The sequence below is a fragment of the Enhydra lutris genome, unplaced genomic scaffold, assembly GCF_002288905.1.
Source record: "Enhydra lutris kenyoni isolate GAN:26980312 unplaced genomic scaffold, ASM228890v2 scaffoldscaffold26, whole genome shotgun sequence".
NCBI lineage: Eukaryota > Metazoa > Chordata > Mammalia > Carnivora > Mustelidae > Enhydra > Enhydra lutris.
In genome coordinates this window covers 9,741,484-9,759,437 of record NW_019154110.1, presented here as the reverse complement: position 1 = coordinate 9,759,437, position 17,954 = coordinate 9,741,484, and the positions used below count along the sequence as shown (strand labels likewise).

General features: G+C 38.1%; 1 protein-coding gene across 1 annotated transcript in view; it reads right to left on the bottom strand.

Annotated features, from left to right (window-relative positions):
* Positions 1-3,262: 3,262 nt before the first annotated feature.
* The window catches only part of LOC111151305 (TATA-box binding protein associated factor 15), a 28,763-nt gene continuing 14,071 nt past the window's right edge, over positions 3,263-17,954 (bottom strand). Inside the window, exons 8-16 of the mRNA XM_022509198.1 lie at positions 11,849-11,883; positions 11,187-11,219; positions 9,870-9,979; positions 8,761-8,890; positions 6,765-6,857; positions 6,006-6,087; positions 5,801-5,889; positions 5,168-5,693; positions 3,263-3,598 (exon numbers count right to left, since the gene is read on the bottom strand). Coding sequence (XP_022364906.1) covers positions 3,559-3,598; positions 5,168-5,693; positions 5,801-5,889; positions 6,006-6,087; positions 6,765-6,857; positions 8,761-8,890; positions 9,870-9,979; positions 11,187-11,219; positions 11,849-11,883 — 1,138 coding nt within the window. The 3' untranslated portion in view covers positions 3,263-3,558. The remainder of the gene's footprint in view (positions 3,599-5,167; positions 5,694-5,800; positions 5,890-6,005; positions 6,088-6,764; positions 6,858-8,760; positions 8,891-9,869; positions 9,980-11,186; positions 11,220-11,848; positions 11,884-17,954) is intronic.

Genomic DNA, 17,954 nt, shown 5'->3' with positions numbered 1-17,954 from the left:
GGTGAAGCAGTACTCTATAGACAGTCTTACTATTATTATATCCCCTCGGTACTTTACCATTTATAGATTAGTGGCTCTCATTAATCTCAAATCTGTATCTCTAACAGACTCATTTAGTCAATATTCGAGTACCTATTCTGAGCCGAACACTGTTCTAGGCAGTAGGGTAGAACAGTGAAAAACAGATAAGTTTCCCTACTTTCCTAGAGATTATATTCTAATGGAGAAAAGAGAAACTGGCAACCACAAAAAGGTCACCTCAAATAGTGATAGATACTGTGATGACATTTTAAGAGGAGACAGGAGAGTCACCAGAGAGAGGCAGTGTTTTAAATAGGAAGGCCAGAGACAGGAGGTGGAATCTGACCCAAAATTACAGTGAAAAGTAGTCGGCCATGTGAATATTTGAGGAAGGAGAATCCTAGACAAGCCTAAGCAAAGATACTGAAGCAGAAGCATATTTGGTACCATCAAGAATTATGACCAATGTGGTTAAAGCAAGGTAAGTATGGATAAATGTTACATAATAAGGTGGGAGAGGGAGACAGAGGCCAGATCATAAGGGCTTTGCAACCCAGGGTAAGGAATTTATAGCCTACATGTAGTACAAGTCAATACGGTGCCCGGCTGGCTCAGTTGGTAGAGCAGTGACTCTCAATCTCAGGGTCATGATTTAAGTCCCACATTGGGCATGGAGAATACTTTAAAAAAAAAAAAAAGTCGGGATGCCTGGGTGGCTCAGTGGGTTAAAGCCTCTGCCTTTGGCTCAGGTCATGATCCCAGGGTCCTGGGATCGAGCCCCACATCGGGCTCTCTGCTCTGCAGGGAGCCTGCTTCCTCCTCTCTCTCTCTCTCTGCCTACTTGTGATCTCTGTCTGTCAAATAAATAAATAAAATATTTTTAAAAAAAAGTCAATGAAAGGCACAACACAGTCATTCACATCTTTAGAGTATCATTTGGCTGCTATGGTAAAAACAGACTTTAGAGGAACAAGATTGTGTCGTGGGGACCTATTAATGGGCTTTGCAACTATACAGAAGAGAGATGATTATAGTTCGTACCAGGATTGTAACCAAAAATATAAAGATGGTTTTGGGATATACTTTGGAGATAAAATTAAAAAGAGCTGCAGGTAGGACTAATGAAAGAGAAATGAAGTGTAAACTCTAAAAGTTTCTGTCTGGTCTGGGAGGACAGTGAAGACATTTACTGAGATGAGGAAGCCTAGGAAAAGAGAAACGGATCTGGAGAGGGAGATCAAAAGTTTTGTTTAGTCCCAGCAGAGTGACCAAAAGAATAAAAAAAAAAAATGTTCTGTTCAATACATACTAATGAAAAGGTAAACTAGAGGAGCACCTGGGTGGCTCAGCTGGTTAAGTGTCTGGCACCAGCTCAGGTTATAATCCTGGAGTCCTAGGATGAAGCCACATGTCCAGCTCCCTGCTCAAGGGGAGTCTGCTTCTCCCTCTGACCCCACCCCCTACTTAAGCACACACATGCTCTCTCTCTCTCTCTCATACTCTCTCAAATAAATAACATCTTTTTCCTTTAAGATTTTATTTATTTATTGGACAGAGAGAAAGAGATCACAAGTAGGCAGAGAGGCAGGCAGAGAGAGGAGGAAGCAGGCTTCCGGCTGAGCAGAGAGCCCGATGCGGGGCTCGGTATCAGGACCCTGAGATCATGACCTGGCTTTAACCCACTGAGCCACCCAGGTACCCCCTCAAATAAATAAAATCTTTAAAAAAAAACCAGACTAGGTCAAGTAGGAAGGTGAATATAATCCAGATTAAGGGCAGAGGTCAAGGTTACAGACTTAAATTTGGCAGTCATCACTGTATGAGATGGTATTTAAAGCCACAGTCTGAATGAGTTCCTCCAGGATAAAAATGGGTATAAATAAAAGACAAAGGTGATCAGAACAAGCCTTAAGAAACTTCCAACATGTGAAGGTCAAGTAGGGAAACCATCAAAGGAGAAAATAGTAAAGGAAAAAAATCAGGGTGCATCATGTTGAATGCCATTTTCTAAGATGCAGATTTGCACACCCAGCTGCCTACTGAAATCACTCCCCTCATTCGTTCCCAAACCTGTTCCTTCTCCCAGTGTCTATTTAAGGGAGCAACACATCTACCAATTACCAGACCAGAAACCTGACTTCTCTCCCCACAATTTCTGACATCCAGCCAAATCCTGTCAAATGTCCCTCCCTCATTTCTCAAATCAAATTAGTTCTCTCCTCCTTGTCCAGTCTTTGAGCTCAGACCAGGATCTCGCTCACCTGGATTACCATTCTGTCTCCAGTCCAGCGTCTCCACAGGCAGCCATAGGAATCCTTTAGTTGACACCACTCAGGTCAGGCCACGCCCCTGGTTAAAATCTTTTAGTGACTCCCTATTTGGAGGCAGGGGAAAAATGAAATGGAAGGACCTTCTCACCAAGCTTGCTTACCTCTCCAGTCTTACCTTTTGCAGGCCCCTCCCTGAACTCCTCCTCCTAATCACAAACACTATATACAATTCCCAAACACAGGGCTTGTTCTTCACTCTCTTACCTCCTGACTTACTTGCTCATATCGTTTTCTGCTGGGAACACCATTTCCTCACCTAGCCTTCGTACTTGGCCAATTAGCACTCTTACCTCAAGACTTAGCAAGCCTTCTTGACCCCAACTGACTAGATTGTGTTCTACCAATCAGCCTTCAAAGCACCTTGTACTTATTCTTACTGGAGTATTGTCAGTCCTTATACTGTCTGTCTGCTTGATGGGCAACATTTCCAGCATCTTGTACAATGCCTCATCCTTGGTAAGGATGGAGAGAGTTCTTTAACATACCGTGCACACTGGTGTCTGGACCCTGGCTTGTCAAATCCTTACTCTTCCTAACTTGCCCTTAGACTTCACATTCCTAGCATCTAGAACACTGCCTAAATAAATGGTTCACAACTGTAAACTGCAATTAAACCAACTGTGTCAAAACCAACTGGTAAGCTTGATATAGATTCCTAGGCCTAGCTGCCCACACTTAACAAGTTCTGATGAATTAGACCTAGGGTGAGGCCTAGGAATCTCTAATTTTGAAAACCTCCTCAGGTAATTCTGACATGCACTCATTCTTGCAAACTACTATTCTAAACAGAGTAGGAGCTCAGTATTGTTGAAAGTAACATTTTCAGTTCATGAAACAATGCACTGCTTAATTCTTTAGGGTTAGAGTCTGTTGTAACTGAATCCTGAGTGTGACAGAACAATGCACTAATGTACAAAAGTCCACAAAACAAGCAGCCTTTATTGCAGTAATACAAAACACTTTCCATTTTGGCAATATTTTACAACGCACTTAGCTTCAAGGGTTGGAAAGGAGGTTGGAAACTAAACGGGGAAATTTTAATGGACATTTCTAAAAGAAAAACTGTCCCAGCCCTCCCACCCAAATAAAAATCCAAATGTCACTTAATTTCACTACCCAAGAAGAGGCCACGAGGAAAGCAGCAGGCAAAACTCTGGCAATTTCACTATGGATCATGTCAGAGACAAAGGAACATTCAAAACAGTCATCAGTATGGTCGGTTGCGCTGATCATTTCTGTAGTCGTTTCTAGGAATGAAAAATAAAGAGCCAGACTAAATTCTAATTTTGTACCAAGGGGGAGCATCATACATTTCCTCAGGGTGCTGGTAACTGGTGTCAATTTGTCAATTTCTGTAACAATGACACCATACCTAATTTATTTCTCTACTCTTAGAAGGTGCTTAATAAATGTCTAATTTATCAGCTTTAAGACCCACAGAATTCCTAGAAGTTTTTTGCTATCATTCTCTTAAAAACTTCCCTTCTAGAATAAGGATTCCAAAGCACTGTGGTGTTTCAGGAGGTCAGAGACTGTGCCAATTCCAGCTCTCTAAACAGAAGAGTGCCATAACAGAATTAGGCAAGCAATTTAATGTAAGAATTCTGGGTCTGCCACTTACTGTGTGACCTTGGAAAAGTTACTCAGTGTTTCTTATTCCATAAAATGGGAAATACATCTACCTCACGGGGTTGCAAGAAGAACTAGAACTAAACTAGAACTAAAGAATACAGACACTTCAGGCACCTGGGTGGCTCAGTGGGTTAAAGCCTCTGCCTTCAGCTCAGGTCATTATCCCAAGGTCTTGGGATCGAGCCCCGTATTGGGCTCTCTGTTCAGCAGGGAGCCTGCTTCCTCCTCTCTCTCTGCCTGCCTCTCTGCCTACTTGGGATCTCTGTCAAATAAATAAGTAAAATCTTTATTTAAAAAAAAAAAAAAAAAGAAGAAGAAGAAGTCCTCATTCCTTTAAAAAAAAAAAAAAGAATACAGACACTTCAACAGGATTTGCCGAACGGTAAGAAGTGTTTAAAAGATAGTAATTACTAATAGTTAATTACAGAGTGCTTACCATGGGCCAGGAACTGTCATAGCATAGTAATCTAATACAACTCCATGAAGGAGGTATTACTGGCCCCATTTTATAGATGAGAACACTGATGCTCCAAAGTAACTTGCCTAAAGTCACAGAGTTAAGTGAACGGTGGAGCCAGAATTTGAACCCAGAAAAGTCTTGCCTCTGAAACTCCATGCTCTTAACCACATGCTCTACTAATTCTCACTACCCTATACTGCCTCTAGCATACAGATACTTAGTATAATAACTGAAGTTCTTTCACCATCACTGGAGATTCAACTTTTTCTGCCTCTACACCATTCACATGCACAACACACTCCCGTCAGTACTATCAGCGATTTTCATCTGGAAAAGATATTACCACAATCTCCAGAGAAACAACTACAAGGTGACACAACACACAGGATTTCAGAAAACACACCCCTCTGAAAGGTGTACTCCCCCTCAGATTAATAACCTCTGATTTACATACAATTTCAAATTATCTCTCACTCTCAATTATCTTTAGCCATGAGGAAGAATAGCACAATACACACACACCAATATAAAGATCTGTGAAACAGAATTTCCGAAACGAGTTTTAGAAATTTCTAAACAGGAAACTAAAAGAATCTTCTCCATTCTCACTGAGAGAGTTTCCAATGAAAAATTCGAGTTCCAAAAAACTGAACCTTAAGAAAATGTGACAAAAACCCTAAAAGCAGTGAGATTAAAAGGTTAACAAGTACATTCTAATACTCACCTTCCTCCCATTTTGCCTCCATAGCCGCCTCGGTCTCCTCCATAGCCGCCCCCACTCCTGTCACCTCCATAGCCGCCACTTCGGTCTCCACCGTAGCCCCCACCGCCACCGCGGTCTCCTCCATAGCCCCCCCCACTGCGGTCTCCTCCATAGCCGCCTCGGTCTCCACCGTAGCCACCTCCTCGGTCTCCCCCATAGCCGCCGCCTCGGTCTCCTCCATAACCTCCTCCTCGGTCTCCACCATAGCCGCCTCCTCGGTCTCCACCGTAACCGCCGCCTCGATCTCCTCCATAGCCGCCTCCTCGGTCCCCACCGTAACCACCTCCTCGGTCCCCACCATAGCCACCCCCACTTCTGTCTCCACCATAGCCGCCCCCACTTCTATCTCCTCCGTAGCCGCCACCGCCACTTCTGTCTCCTCCGTAGCCGCCGCCGCTCCTGTCTCCTCCATAGCCGCCTCGGTCTCCGCCTCTGCCCCCACGACCTCTATAGCCCCTCTCTCCACCATAGCCTCTTCCCCGGAAGTCTGCAAAGTAGAGATGCAAACCAGTGAGGCCAACAGGATAATGTAAACCACCCTTAATGCTAGTCAGAAGATAAATGCCATGTAGATGCTATCAAAAGGCAACCCACCTCCTCCCGAGGGACGAGAGTCCTCTGGTCTGGGCTCATTACACTGGTTGCAGGAATTCCTTCGAGCAAAGTTCATATTTCCACACGATCTGAGAGAGGGGGAAAATAAAAATGTTCAATAGTTTCCAACTGAATCAGAACCCCCTCTTGCATCCTCCAATCCCAATCCCAACTCTACTACTACCAGAGTAAACAGTATACTTACGGATTAGGGCAAACCCAGTCCCCACTTTTGGGGTCTCCACCTCTTCCCTGAAAGCCTCCACGACCTCTATATCCTCCACGGCCTAGGGTCAAGAAGGGTGGGAGAGAAAAATCAGCAACCAACTTTACCAGCAGAGGAAAAGCACCAGATGAAAGAATTAAGAGCAAGTAACCATCAATAACTGGGTGGCTGCCCCCAAAATTAAGCCCTAGGGTAGATAGAACTCTGATTCTTTCATTTGAAGCTTTACTTAGTAAATCCAAGAAATGTGGGAAAAGAGCCCAGGCACCTATTACAGTGCAAATAATGCCCTAAAAAACTTCAAAGTCCACTTTCTATTATAATACTCTCCTTGGTTTGAGAATCTCAGTGATAAAGGTAGGAAGACATGTTTTAAATTTAAGGAATTAAACACAGTAGAAATGAACAAAGTGGCAACAACTGTATCAGGAAACTTACAAACTGGTCAGATTACCTAATTAGGTATCATTTAAACAATCACCTACTGATCTCCAGGTAAATAACAAACTGCCACAAAGCTTCCCAAGGGATTTCCAGAACTTTCTTCCAACTACTTTCTTAACTATTATGACACCCTATTTACCCAATCTCCTTTCAGTACCCACTCTTGCTTTAAGATAGAAGGAAAAAAACCTAGGGGGACAAAAAGGTAGTAGTATACACAACAGAGACAGAACATGGACTCAAATTTCAAACCCTTGGTACAATATCCAGGCCTGTGAGCAACAAGTGTCTTACCTCGTCGCCCACCTCCACTTCCACCTCCTCTCATGAATTCAGGTCTTCTGGTAGCAAAGGACACTTTAATGATGTTGCCATGGAATTCTTTTCCTAAGATGAAAAAAGAAGAGTCTTAAAGAAATGCTACTCCACATCTCTACCTCTCAACAAAAATATAAACTATCTTGGAAATTTTTAGTTTTAGAGCAATAATTGATATCCTCACACAAATTCAAACACAACAGTGTTCCCAGTGTTCAAGGTAACAGTGCTCAAACATGATACAATCTACTGAATAGAGCAGATCTGTCACTGGGACAGTTACTTCTTACTAAGCAAAAACCCCCAACATCTAGTATTTGTATATGGAAAGAGCGAAGTGCAGCACAATGTGTATAGTATGTCACCACTTCGGCTGTATAGAGGGACTGAATGTGTGCCTTTACATGCACATACATGCTATATATACACCGCCGATTATGCTCAACTCTCTGGAGGGGAAAAGAGATTACTGGGGGTCAAAGGTAGAAAGAAAGCTCATTTTTTACTCTCCACTTCTGGTATAGTTTGAAATTCTTTTACTATATGCAAGTAGTATCTTTAAAAGTAATACATGTCAGAAAAATGAAAGCATATGTGATTACTTACACATATGCACGCACACCTATATTCTGCAGCCCAGGGCCTTAGAGACAGAAATTAATCTTTTTACTTTACATTAAACAAGAAGATTCATAAAATGGTCACAATTCCAAGGGACTCAGCTCCCTAATCAAAGCCCCTATTATTATGGCCGACAACATTCCAGAGTATCACACAGTAGGACCTAGGAAGCCACTCATGGATCAGTATTTTCAAAGCTATAGAATGACCTGAACTATTGAGTTAGGTTTAAGGGGCTCATATGCCGTGGGCAAAAAAAGCACAATTATTTTTGAACATATGAGCAAAAGAGATTGCTTTTTAATTTACCAAACTATAAAAAACACAGAAAAGTGAGGAAGAATGGATCTAGCCTTCAGAGCAAAGTGATAAAGCCGGAAAGATTAAAGAAAAAAGGAAAGAATATGAAGGTGAGGACAGAGTATCACAATCTCATTTCTGCAGAAGTAAGGTAATGCAATTAAATTTTAAAGGATAGAGGTACAATAATCTCAGAACCAGAGGGACCTCAGGTATCTATCAATCTAATCTAGCACGGTTAAGTCCTTTAGAGACTGTGGATGCAGACTGCCTGAGTTTGAATCCTGACTGTGCCAGTTATGCTATGATCCTAGAAATTATACAGCTTCTCTCTGCCTCAGTTTTAACATCTAAAAATAGTAATAATAGAGTGTATGTCTCATAGGGTTACTGTGAGGATCAAACTGAATTAATGGATATACATCTTCTAGAACTATGTCTAGCCTGTAAACCATAGTAAACATGCAACAAGTGTTGGTTTTTATTAGAGTACAAAACAATGAATTTCTAATAACATGGGGAAATGACTATTAAAATGTTAAGTGAAAAAAGCATGAGACAAAACTACATTTGGAGTATAATGACAAACTTTTAAAAATGCTTTTAAAAGAGTGAAATTAAATTTAATAAAAAATATCTTCAATGATTATTTCTGAGTAGAGTACTATGGATGCTTTACTGTTTTCTTCTACTTTCCGACATTTTGTTTTCAGGGGAAAAAAGTCTTAATATTTATTCCAAATATGTATTAACTTCGTATTTGAAGGGAAATTAATCTAAATTTACAAAGAAGACAGTTAAGCATGCCAACCCTCTAAATCTCCATCAGGGTGGCTTTAAGCACAAGGTAGAATAATAAGGAAATATTGGAGACAAGGAGAGAGCTCATCTACCTCATTTCTGAAGGTATGTAAAAATTCTGGCCTTTATTTTTAATAAAATATCCACAAAAGTAAACACGAAAATAACCAGTCTACCAGAATATATTTTGACTTTAAGACTAGAAAACATTTATCCAAACTGCATACTGAAACAGTATGAGTAGATATACCATCAAACCAGTCAATGGCTGCCTTAGCTGAAGGAGGGTCATCAAATGACACTGTTGCCTCTCCTTTTGGCTTCCCTGTGTCCTTGTCTGTATACAGATTGATCATTGGTTTTCCCGTCTTCTTATTTGTCTGAGGAACAAACAAGATGGTAATAGCTTTTTTTAAAAAAGTGATCATAAACCATAAAAATTAAGATTTTTTTAAAGGAATTCACATATCCATACTATAAATAGTACGTACCTAATATAAAAATTAAGTTATTTATAGGTTCTGAAAAGGAAAACTCTCTTAAGATATACTAAGTAAAACCCACGCTATGAAAATGATACTTTATGTATATTGTATTGTAATGTATACTGTTTTATCTATGTATAATTTCTTTAAACCCACAAAAAAAATGTAGATAATGCTTCATATAAATATATACCTTGTAAAGCATAAAAAAGAGTCAGGAAGAATGTACACCAGGCAAATTAACAGATTACTACCAAGGGATACACCCTGCAGCTCGCTGGGGTGGGAGTGGAAGATAAATAAGAACGTTTACTTTTCAGAACGGTGTGAATTTTTTACATGTCATGGGTAAATGAGTAATCCACAGTCATCAAAACAAGGACAAATGCAAACTGATTTCAGGCAAATGCTACAATCTACTAACACTAACTGCTGCTTTCTAAGTTAAAGAGAGAGGAGCAATATATGCATGAAACAAATGGTGCATGAGACACATTAAGTATACAATAAACAATACAGTTATGAAACAGAGCATCATGTATTGGGCTAATATGTAATACAGTCTGCATATAATGGCCTTTTGGAATCTACTAAAATGTTCTCACAACCTCGTTTGGTTCTCACAATTTTTAGGAGCTAGGCAGAGACTATTTCTAAAGCCCAAGACTGAAAGTTAAAGTAGAAGGCTGTGGGAAGATAAACAAGCAAGGAATAAAATTTTCGTGTATTTAGCAAATTTAGCAAAAGACCTACAGACATGGTTGGGCATGTGTATCAGGGAATTTTAAGAGACATAATCTTATGTAATCTATGTAGCGTAACTAGAATGTTAATAATTATGAGATTTTCAACATAAGCCACACTTTCTACTCACCTTGATAATTCCTATTTGTTTAAAGAACTCCCCCACTTGATCTGTAGACACACCCTCCCCAAGTCCTTGCACAAAGATCGTGTTGTTATCTGAATTATCAGATTCTGAATCTAAGGGGAAAAAAATCATGGTTAATTATACATATTCCTTGGTCTTACTACATCCTGTTCAGTAATCAAGAGCAATAATTTATTGTCCAATATTCAACTACTTCTATGACCAAAAGAAAAAAGGACCAATATACAAAAAATCTATCAACATGCGAAGTGGTCACCATAGTTATCTGGTAGTAGATCAATCCTGACAACCAAACTTCATTTAAAGTAGATCAAGTCCACACTATGTGAAATACAGACCAGTTAAAGGAGATCTTAGAAATCTTCCTCTTTACATTCAGATACAGGGCTGAAGCTCATGAATAGATGAAGACAGTATTAATTAGCATTCCTTTCTTTGGAGAGCTTTAACACTTTATGGCTAATCAGTACTTCTAAGGCTCTCCAGTAGAAAATTCCCCAAATCTGACACTCTGGACCTCCAAGCAAGCCAAGCACAACTACTGGTTTCCCAATCATTGCAATAAGCCCTGTATATACCAGAGGGTAAGGGCTCCTTGACAGACACCTTACCTTACACGCACACTTTTGGATTAGTACAACAAAGTAAGAAAGATGTACAAAAGTTCAGTCCATCAAGAGATAATTCAGAAATTGCCATCCATATAGAATATTTTGGCATCTTAATAAAAACAAAAGTCTGATTTCAATACGTATTAAAATTTTTTGCCTCAAATAGATTTTTAATATTTAAATTATAACTTCCAAAAGGCTCCAGATAGCTTTGAATTTCATTTAAAAATAAAAGCCACACGAAATCAGTGACCTCTGCCCAGAGTAAGATAATACTCCCCATGTATGAATTCAAGTTTCTTAGGCCCACTAAGCAGACTAGCAATCTGATGTAATATTTTCTTAAACAGTTTTTCTACTTCAAATTCCCAATGATACCAACTCTCTCAAATTTGATCTGTAGTATTTAAATAAGTAATGTTAATTAGAATACAAGATTGAGTATTTCTTCATAAAAGAAAAAGCAGAGCATAGGAAACCACAATAGCAATTTTCCCCAGCACACTTTCCAATTTCCCTGAATTTTTCTTTCTATGTTTTTAGAAGTGAAGCTTCCTAATTCTGGAAACACTATCAAATTAAATCTTCCTCCTGCCCCAACTCCTCCAACACAGACACTTTTTTCTTGAAAAACTGGAAAACTAACCAAATATTTAATGGCAAAGTCACAAACTACCATAAACCTTACCAGCATCTGGTCTGGGTCCATAATCCCTGTGACCTAAGGGAAAAGAAAAGAAAAAGAAAAAAAAAAAGCTATTTAAGGCAACTCATTAGAAATCACGAAAAAATAGTAATAAAAACCAAGGCATGAAAGCCAATACTTCCAAAATCCTTGAAAGTCAACCATCACAGATTTACAAAGTAAATATATAAATTAAGTTTTACTAAGTTTAGAAATCAAGATGAAAGTCAATTATTTCCTTAAATTTGTCCCAGACGGTACCCACCACTTTGGCATTATGCTAGTATCACTTTTGTTAAGCTCTGGTTGTGAAGGCTGATTGGAAAACCCTAATAATTTAACAACACCATGTCAGCTGCCTTTATTAATAAATGTATTGTCAAATCCAGTGAAAGTCTCATTCAACGGTCACCACAGACTCTTTCATGCAAATTCACTGTGTAGAAACCCATTGGACTGTTTGAGATCAACTTTGGCTTTTTAATGTTTTCTTTGATATATTTATGTATATATATATATATATATATTTTTTTTTTTTAAAGCACACAACACACACCAGCCTCAACAGAGTAAGAAAGGGCTTAGAACTGCGTCTGCGGGATATTGGTGGCTTTTAGATTTATATAGCATTTCCACTGAAACATTTTGGGATACTCAGCACTTACCACCAAAATTTTTGAAGCCACCGCGGTCACCACCACTGCAGAGGAAAAATTGAAGAAATGATTTCTTCCTTAAGTCTCTAATGTGCTGAGCCCTGGGCTCAATCTACACTTAACTGTCACAAGTAGAGTGCCTAGGGAAACAGTAGCACCTCTAACTTTCCAGTAAATTCCATTTCATAGACTCCAAAATGTTGTTTCCACCTCAGTGTCTTCCCAAGGATCTATTTCCACAAGGTTGCCTTTTCAAGCTTACTACAGAATGTATCTCACATACTCTTATTTTAAAATCTTCCCAACCCCAAGCCAAAGGGATACTATTCATACCATAACTTAAAAGCTGGAGGCACAGAATGAAGAATGCTAAACTGGAGCAAATATTCTTTCCAAGGGGGATTATTTTTTTAAATATGAGGAAAAAGGAAAAGGACTAAGATTCTGATAGAATGGGAGGTAAAGACTTCAGTAGTATATTCTATTATGATACCAAATTGTGGGTTTTATGAGATGAAGAAAAAAAGTGAGGTATAAATATACACGAAAGTGAGCCTGAAAGTAGTCTTAATCTCAAATCATTCAGAAATCTGATAAAATGAGCACTAAAAGAGAGCATAACTCCTACACTATACCCACTATAATATACGAGATCTCTTCATATCAGAGCTACTGAGATTCATGCTGCCAAATGCTCTGTACACCGATCAGCAGACCATGCAACAGAACAGAATGTAACACACTCCAGCATCACAGCTGCCCACAAGAAAATGACTACCTGGCAAATTTCCACTGACAATGGTCCTTGTATGCATGAAAGCTATGTAAGAAATCTGAGATCTCTCTCACCAAGAAACTGTTGAAATCTCATACATTAAAAGCTTGTCTCTCTTGCGTGAACTAAGGAAGCCACTAAGGTTCACACACTGTCATGGAAATAAAAACAACCAGTTTCCAGATGGTGACATCTAGTATGCTACTACCATTAATCATCATCTACTATCATCCAAGAAACTAATCCAACACACTAAGGTCTCTCCAATGCTTAAAAGCCTTTCCTGTAATGGTAACACTGCCCCTCCAGCCTCTAGACAGATGGCTTTTCTGAAACATCCTGAGAAAAAAATGCTCTAACTCAATGAGAAAGCAGTCTTCTTTTATAAGTCTATTCTACTACCTTGATGTAAAATCTCCCCATGCAACCAGTTTAGGTATAGACACAAGCACCTTAATTTGTTATTAATTTTATTTAATTTCCAGGAAGACTCTAAGGAGAATAAGGCTATTTCAAGACTATGCAGACAATACAGTGCTCAGGTCCTTTATATACATATAGTCTCCTATTGAGTCTCTAAGATCCCTCTTTCAGAACCAAGCCCTTCCTACACTTCTAATTGACCTGTGTATCACTGCTTAACTCTTTTAAGGAAAGCCAACAGAGTTCTTGAGATTAATCTGCTAAAAATCTTGTTATCAGAAACCAAGATATCTTAGGTTTCTTCAAAGATGACCACGAGAACTCAAAAAAAAAAAAAAAAAAAAGGAGGAAAGAACCAGTGAAAATATTAAGCCCACAATTCTGTCAGGAGGTTAAAGTCCGCAGGATAAAGTAGATTCTTTAAATAGGAAATTTTTGTGCTGGAAAAGATACCTCTTATTTATTTTACTGTCATCTTAAACAAAGTACCAAACTGTTTATCTGGCCACAGTGGAGAGAAAATACCCAACTACATACATCAGCTAATTCCTGTATTTTCTACTCTGGCCATCAATATAACTTTGAACAATAAGAAAAGGACATACCACTGCAAAATAAAAGTGCTATATAAAACAAATGATATTTAAATAGGTTTGTTATTTCCTATTTCTCCATATAATGACATTTTAACTTAAATCACCTTCATTGAGCATTTCCTTTGAAAATATGGCAGCTGAAGATTTCAACACAATGGGCATAAACATGTAAACCTCACAGTGCATTTGAAAAAGTACTAGTCTTCAAACTAAGAGACTCAGGGTATAGTCTTTAGTACTGCTAATCAATCTCGAAAATTTGGACATGTCAGTAATTCTCCCTAGGCTTCAGTTTCCTCCTTCACAGTAAGGGTATACATCCCTGCTACTCAAAGGGTGGTCCAGGCAGAGCCTGAGAGCATCCCAGAAAAGCAGGATCCAGGATCGTAGGCCTCACCTCTTATCTACTAAATCAGAATCTGCATTTTAATAAGATAACCAAGGAATTCATATATAAAGATTGAGAAGCACCAGTCTAGATGATCTACAATCCTAGGATTATAGGTGAAGCTTTCTTTCAAATTCAAATGTTTCAAACTTTTTCTCTTCTCTTATTAAGAAATCCCATATTAACTAGTAATTACAATCCCTTATAAGCAAATTTATTATATTAAATACACTAAATAAACCTCAAGTAGTAGTCAATATTAAGTATTTAACAAAAGATGGGTCTGTGGTTAAGAATCTTTCAAACCTGTAGCAGGTTACAAGTCCTTTTTCCATAAGCCAAATTGAGGCTTCACTAGCCAATTAAGTCAATGAAGATATGGGAACATCTGGGTCAAGACGTTGCCACAATAATGTCTTCCAGAAAAAGCAGCAAACTTGTACACAAAAGAATTCCAGAAGTAAGGTCATCTGAAGGTGAAGTAGTAGAGGTATTTAGAGATTAACATCCTCCACTGTATGGCTGAGTGTCCCCTGCGTAAAAAAACCAACTATATATTCTTGACTCAACTACAGAAATTGTCCCAAGTTCAAAACCACAATAAGCAGCCTACCCCAAGGTAGACTGAGGGTTCTTTCATTGTTACAGTATCACATATGTAGAGGAGAAGACAGTCATTTAATGTGATGGTCATTTAATTTCAGGTGTTTGCCAAGAAAAAGTTCTTCAGACAGAATTTCTACTTTGAATCTTTCATTTAAAAGAAAATCTAAATATATCTACTGAAAGACTTAGATTGCCAAATAGTAAAAGGACAATACAGGAACCTTTGTTTCAGAAAATCCATTATCTAGAGAGAAAAAGAGACTTACCTAAAAATTAGAAAAGATTAGTTAAAAAAAAACAAACTGTGCTATGCTTGCATTTTCAGAGTAAATCCAAATTACAATTTTTTGGATGTTAAGAAGACTAACATTAATTCCAAATGTAAATGACTCAATGGATTTAAATATCATTCTCAACAGTAGCTGTATTTACGTCTTATTTCCTCCCATGTCTTGTACGTGTGGTAAAAAGGCTCTCTGGATTCAACATTTACCCACATTTCAAGAAGCCAAAACCTCTCATTATAGAGCTACCTGTCCAATACAGTATTCACTAGCCAAATGCTGCTGTTGACCCTTTGAAATGTGAACAATCTAAATTTAGATGTAGTCAAAATACAAAAAGAAAAAAAAAAAGATTTCAAAGTCTTAGTATGAAAAAGGCAATATACAATATCTCAGTAATTTTATAATGATTATATGATAAAATACTGGGGGCATATTAGATTAAGTAAAATGTATTATTAAAATTAATTTTACCTGCCTATGTTTTTAGGATTTTTTAATTTATTCATCTGACAGAGACAGAGAGAGTGCGTGCACACAAGCAGGGGAGGCAGCAGGCAGAGGCAAAGGGAGAAGCAAGCTTCCTGCCAAGCCGGGAACCCGATGCAGGTCCCCGGGACCATGATCTGAGCCGAAGGCAGACACCCAACAAACTGAGCCACCCAGGCACTCCTACCTGCCGATGTTCTTTTAATGTGCCTACTACAAAATTTAAAATTACACATGTGGCTCACATTTGTGACCCATATTACATTTCTACTGGGCAGTGATAATTCTAGACTATTACCAGAACATATGCACAATTAAAATGGAACTAGTCAAAAACTCTTCTAAGAAGACAGTCAAAATTCAGAATGACTTTTTTAGGCTCAAGATATTAAAGCCTTGAAAAAGCTCTATAACTTGATGACTTAATCATGAAAAATAACAGTTATCTATAAAGTTCTGGCAATTTTGTCATGCATTCATCACAACGCTGAAGTTAAAAACACTGAGAGAACTTATGGCCTTAAACTTCTAACCCACTAGGAGGTTAGTTATCAATTTTAGATGACAATTAGAAATTCAATCTTATTTATTTATTTACAACTGCTTTTTCACAGAAAAACATTGGTTCCTATAGTCCCTACAATTTTCACACATTTTTCTTCCATATTTGTAAAATCAGCGCTTCCTTTTGGTCTATATTCTTCCTCCAGCCAAACAATTACACATCCTTAGTCTAAAAATGTCCCATCCTTTACCACGTCTCCCACCCTCACCCACAAACTAAGCCCCTTCTTTAAATAAAAACCTAACTAATGCCAGATTTCCTTCAAACAGCCCTGAGAGCATTTTCAACCTTGATATAATTTTTTTAAGTAAGATGATCAGAAACACAAATGGGAGTGTTGATGAAAACTAACAAAAAATGTCTGGATATTTTTGGTACTTAAATGTAAACAAGTGTTAAAGTCCTAAAACTAGGCATTTTTACTCTAATTCAAAATACTTTACCCCTTAAATAAGCTAAAGAGCACATCTTGAATAGGATATTGTGACATATGAAAATTATATGAACTTCAAATTTCCATACCCATAAATGAAGTTTTACTGGAACACAACCATGTTTACTTATATATTGTCTATGGCTGCTTCAGTGCTACAAGGGCAGAGATGAGCAGTTATAAAAGAAATCATATGGCCCAAAAAGCCTAAAATATTTACGACTTGGCCTTTCACATAAAAAATTTACCAATCCAAATACAGAATCATCGAATCAACATCCACATGGATTCCTAAAAAAGGCCTTTCAAGAACAACCCATTTATTGGCCGGGGCGGGGGGGTGGGGGGGGTAGAATAGGGTGTGACAGCAATTAGGCAAGACCCCCTCCCCCAGTCCTACCTTGAACCAGATCAGTATCATTTTGACTTAACATATAGGGTGCTTCCACAAAGATAGCGTGTGAAAAGGCTCTAAGGCTAAATAAAAACATCTGAAAATCAAAAACTTTGGTTCAAATCAAGTATTTGCACCAAAAATTATACTGAAATATGATGCCAAGAAGGTTATGAAAGCTATTAAAAAATGGGACTCTTAAGATGGTTAAGGTATAGAGCTCCCCCCTGTGTTATTAGGAGATTCATTCAAGGTCCTCTCAAATCTCTAAGATGAGTCATCTCTTAAAGATGAAAACACATTTTTAAAGATTTCTCTACCCTCGTCCTCCTGAAAAGTGGGTTTCTACCATTCTCACACACTGTCATAGTCTAATTAATAATGTACAGGACATAACTTCCTTATGAAGAAAATCACACCTACGATATACTATAAAACACAGCATTCCAAAAAAGCCAATTATCTAAAACATACTAACCGGAAAATTAAATATACCTGTTAGCTACTTTGTTTGGGATTCTGAGATGGGAAAGAGGCTATTAGGTAGAAAGTAAGCACCATGTCACTTTACATTGTTCATTTATATCCACATGATGGCAGGCTGCTCACTTTGATAATAAAGAGCATACAGTAATATATTTAAATGTTGAAAACTGACTTTGGCTATCAATCGAAAGACTTAATGTTCAGTGTTATAAAAGTTCATCAAATACGTTTAGGCTTTAATTTTGCCATAATATCAAAGTACCATACACTAAACACAGAGAAACACAAGTCAGTGATCAAATTCCTGGCTCACTTAAAGAAGTAACAGTGCTGTATGTAACTAGTTCTGTTGCTCAGGTCACCTCAGGGGACAGACAGTCCCTAAGGAGCAAAAGAGCAAACTGGCACTGATGTGTTATTAAGCGTCAGTTAACAGGCCACTAACAATTTCAATTCCCAAGGAACACAAATTAATCCTTCAACACTGTGTATTTTACACATAAATTTGCAACCTGCAAACCTCAACTGAGGACAACAAATGTCAGTTATTTTTTCATTCTTGTTTTTAGGGCCAAAGTGCTAAATTTACAGATATATTTAAAAGTAATTTTATAACCAGCTTTCATAACATATGCCAAAATTAAGTACCAAAACCTGATAGCAATGAGGAAAAGAA